This window comes from Triticum aestivum, unplaced genomic scaffold (genome assembly GCF_018294505.1).
Source record: "Triticum aestivum cultivar Chinese Spring unplaced genomic scaffold, IWGSC CS RefSeq v2.1 scaffold186729, whole genome shotgun sequence".
Lineage (NCBI taxonomy): Eukaryota > Viridiplantae > Streptophyta > Magnoliopsida > Poales > Poaceae > Triticum > Triticum aestivum.
The window spans coordinates 2095-5647 of NW_025227183.1; the positions used below are offsets into that span (position 1 = coordinate 2095).

Consider the following 3553-nt stretch of genomic DNA (forward strand, 5'->3'; position numbering starts at 1 on the left):
CATCTTAGGTCAGTACGTGGTCCTTACTCAGTCATGCGGAAGCCAAGGAGCATATGTCTATTGGGTGGAACTTTGGGAGACGATAGCACGGAATATTTACAACTGGTTTGGATGATGGTCCAAAAATAGACTAGGTGTTTAGCCATCTTGTTCTATTTTCGTCGGTTCTGGCAAATTTATTTTTGACCTTACTTTGGCTCCTTTGAGAGAGAGTTTTGTATCACAGACCTTTTGTGCGATATTTTTGTTAATAATATGATTGCCTGCATCATTCAGATGCATTCCTCCTTTTCCAAGATAAAATGCCATCCCCCCCGACACACACACACACAACTTCAATCTGAACATCAACATCATGAATGTCAACACCTTGGCTACCACAAGCATTGCCATTGTCTGCAGCAGCTGGATGTTGAGCAAGCCAACTATTAAGTTGTTGTTCGTACAGTTGTTCAACAGATAATCCATGATTATTAAGGTGCTGGCAGTTCTCACTATTATGAATTCAACATACTTTGATGGGATTATAATTGGCTTACCATAAAAGTATACATAGTAGAAAAGTCAGGAGGTCGGCTGCGACAGGAACATTATGTGTATTCTGTGGTCATCATATTCTCGCTAGTACTCCCTCTGTAAATAAATATAAGAGCATTTAGTTCACTAAAATAGTGATCTAAACTCGTAGAAAAATAGTGGACTTTTAGTTCTTATATTTTTTTACGGAGGGGGTACTTTGGTACGGTCTGGTTCAATGATCCGATCTCATACTACTTCCAGTGAGTATCATGACTGATTGATTCAAATACATCTGTCAACTCATAGAAAAATAGTGGACTTTTAGCTCACTGGATGTCCCTTAACCTGGTGGGCCCTAACAATTTAGTTAGTTGGCCTCTTGAAGATATTTGGGCATTTGGCTACTCATTATTTTCTTGAGCAAGTTAAGATGATTACACTGGAGTATAAGAGAACATTCATGATTAAAGGTGAAAGAAGAGGTATACTTATAGCTTTCACATCTTCCATTTCACAACAGATTCATCTTTTAAAGCAAAAAGGAAATGTTTACTCTCAACTACTGGCAGAATTTGGATTACACGTATCAAAGCTAAAACCTTAACCCATGAATTTTACTAGTTTTAAGGTACTTCTAAATAACGTTTTTTCAGGAGGGAAATAAATCCAGTAGACAGTAAAAGGAAATGAGAAAATACAAATTAGTCTAGAATATTAATGAGATTCATACAATTTAAGTAGTATAGAAAACTGAGCCAACTTTAGAAATATCTTCAGGAAAATCACATGGTTGTATCATAGACGCCCTAAGAATTAATCTATTGGCATCCATCCTATTTTCATGTTCAAAATGACAAAAAAACTGCGGTTATTGTCATCTTCCAGGCGTTGGGTAGTATAAGTTAATCGATCTAATGTGTGAAGACCAAAAGTACTCCCTGCGTCTCATAATATAAGACGTATTTTAACACTAATGTAGTGTCAAAAAACGTATAGTATCAAAAAACGTCTGGCATTATGGGACGAAGGGAGTAGAATTTTCTTTCCTTCTCAATGTTTAAGAGAGGAATACAATGATAGAGCTCCTTGTGTGGATAATAACCATATTACTTGCGTGTATGTGTTGTCCAACTTGTCATTGGCTACAACGAAGTGCACGTTGAAGAAGACAATATGATTGACAGTATGTATTAAAACCTTAAATATAATTGATGACATGGGAAACAATGGGAGGGAGTACAAATGATATTTTTATTTTTTTTCAGAATTGGAATTTGAATCACTGTTACAGTGTACGCATTACATTGTCACCATTACAACACTAGAAATTTAGAAAGTGGTCGCGGCAAAGAAAACAAAAATAGAACACAAAAAAGCAAATCAAGCACACCAACAATGCACGATTGTGCAAGTACACCTGCATGTCTCTAGACACCAGTCGGAGCAATGGTGTCGTCGTCGCCGACGTTCTCCTTGGAGAGCTCCTCGAGCGACTTGCCCTTAGACTCTGGCACTAACAAGGAAAAGAGCAGGCCCAGGAAGTTTGTGCCTGCGAGCACAAAGAGTGCGTTGCGCATGCCGATCCCCCGTGAGTAGCCGGTCTCGGGCTTCTTCTGGTCCTGCGACGCATACAGGAACCCGAACGCGCCGATGATCGCGCCCGCCTTACCGGTAGCGGCAGAGATACCGTGGCATGTGGACCGGAGCCTCGCAGGGAAGATCTCGGCTGGCACAATGAAGGTTGTGCTGTTGGGGCCGAAGTTGGCGAAGAAGAAAGTGAGCCCGTAGAGCACGACGAAGCCGGTGTGGTGCCCTGGCTTCACCAAGTAGTCGTAAGGTATGGCGATTGCGAGCATGAAAATGGTCATCATGGTGAATCCCATGAGCTGGATCCAAAACCTCCCAATAATGTCGATGAAGGCGACGGTGAACCAGTAGCCGGGCACGGTGCCGCAGAGCGCGATGAGCGCTTGGGCGCGGGCGATGCGGTACAACTCCTCCAATGCATTCATAGTCTTGGCCGGCGGGATCCACCCGATCTTGGTGAAGATGTCCTTTTGGAACAGGTTCTGGCTGTAGAAGGCCACATCGAGCAGGAACCAAGTGCTTGTGGTCGCTAGCAAGTGCACCCCGTGGCGCTTCATGAACTGTCGCGAGAAGAGGCCCCAAGTATCACCAGTGGCACGCTCACCCTGCACATTCTCCTCTGAGATCTCCTTGTTGAGCACCTTGGACATGTCTGATGTGGCTTGCTTCGTGTTGCCGGCGATGAGTGCTGTGTACCGCGCAGTTTCGGGCATCTTCATGCGCCAGTAGTAGGTCAGGGCGGCCGGGATGGTGCCGAACATGACGATGATGCGCCACACGTAGTCGGCCTCCGGGCCAATGGACGCCGCGGCGTCAATGTAGAATGGCGGTGCAGGGAATGCATGTCGGAATGCGGACGAGACGATGATCGTGACAATGGTACCAAATAGGATGCCAAACCCCTGCATGGCAAACACAGCGGCGATAAAGGTGCCGCGGGTCTTCTTGTTAGCATATTCCGACATGATGGTGGCGCTCAGAGGATAGTCGCCGCCGACGCCGAAGCCAAGCCAGAAGCGGAAGAAACATAGCGTCCCCATTACGCCCTTGGCCTCGTGTCCAAACGAGAGCCCGGACGCGATGGAGCAGAGGACCATGAGGATGAGCGTGAAGCCGTAGACGCTCTTGCGGCCGAGCTTGTCACCGAGCCAGCCGAAGAAGAGCTGGCCGGCAAGTGTGCCGCATAGGGCCACGCCGTTCACGGCGGCCGACACGTTTGCCGGGAGGTGGCCGGGCTCGTTGAGGGCAGGGTCGGTGTAGTAGATGCGCCCCAGCAGCTTGGTGACGAGGGCGATGCAGAAGAGGTCGTAGGCGTCCGTGAAGAAGCCCATGCCGGCGATCACGACCGCCTTGAAATGGTACAGTTGCGTCTTGGCAACATCGAGTGCTTTCAACACGTTGAGCTGTTCAGTCGCCATGGCCGCCGGCGATCTCTCAACTAAACTTC

At 46.6% G+C, this 3553-nt stretch overlaps 1 protein-coding gene across 1 annotated transcript; it reads right to left on the minus strand.

Moving 5' to 3' along the window:
- Window positions 1-1749: 1749 nt before the first annotated feature.
- On the minus strand, window positions 1750-3524 carry LOC123172654 (inorganic phosphate transporter 1-2). Its single transcript, XM_044589599.1, has one exon. It carries the CDS (start codon window positions 3522-3524, stop codon window positions 1947-1949), a length of 1578 nt encoding a protein of 525 aa, XP_044445534.1. The 3' UTR covers window positions 1750-1946.
- Between the last annotated feature and the right edge of the window lie 29 nt (window positions 3525-3553).

Bases quoted from the DNA above. Each gene is read 5' to 3' on its own strand.
- LOC123172654 (XM_044589599.1), bottom strand. From the start codon at position 3,524: ATGGCGACTGAACAGCTCAACGTGTTGAAAGCACTCGATGTTGCCAAG.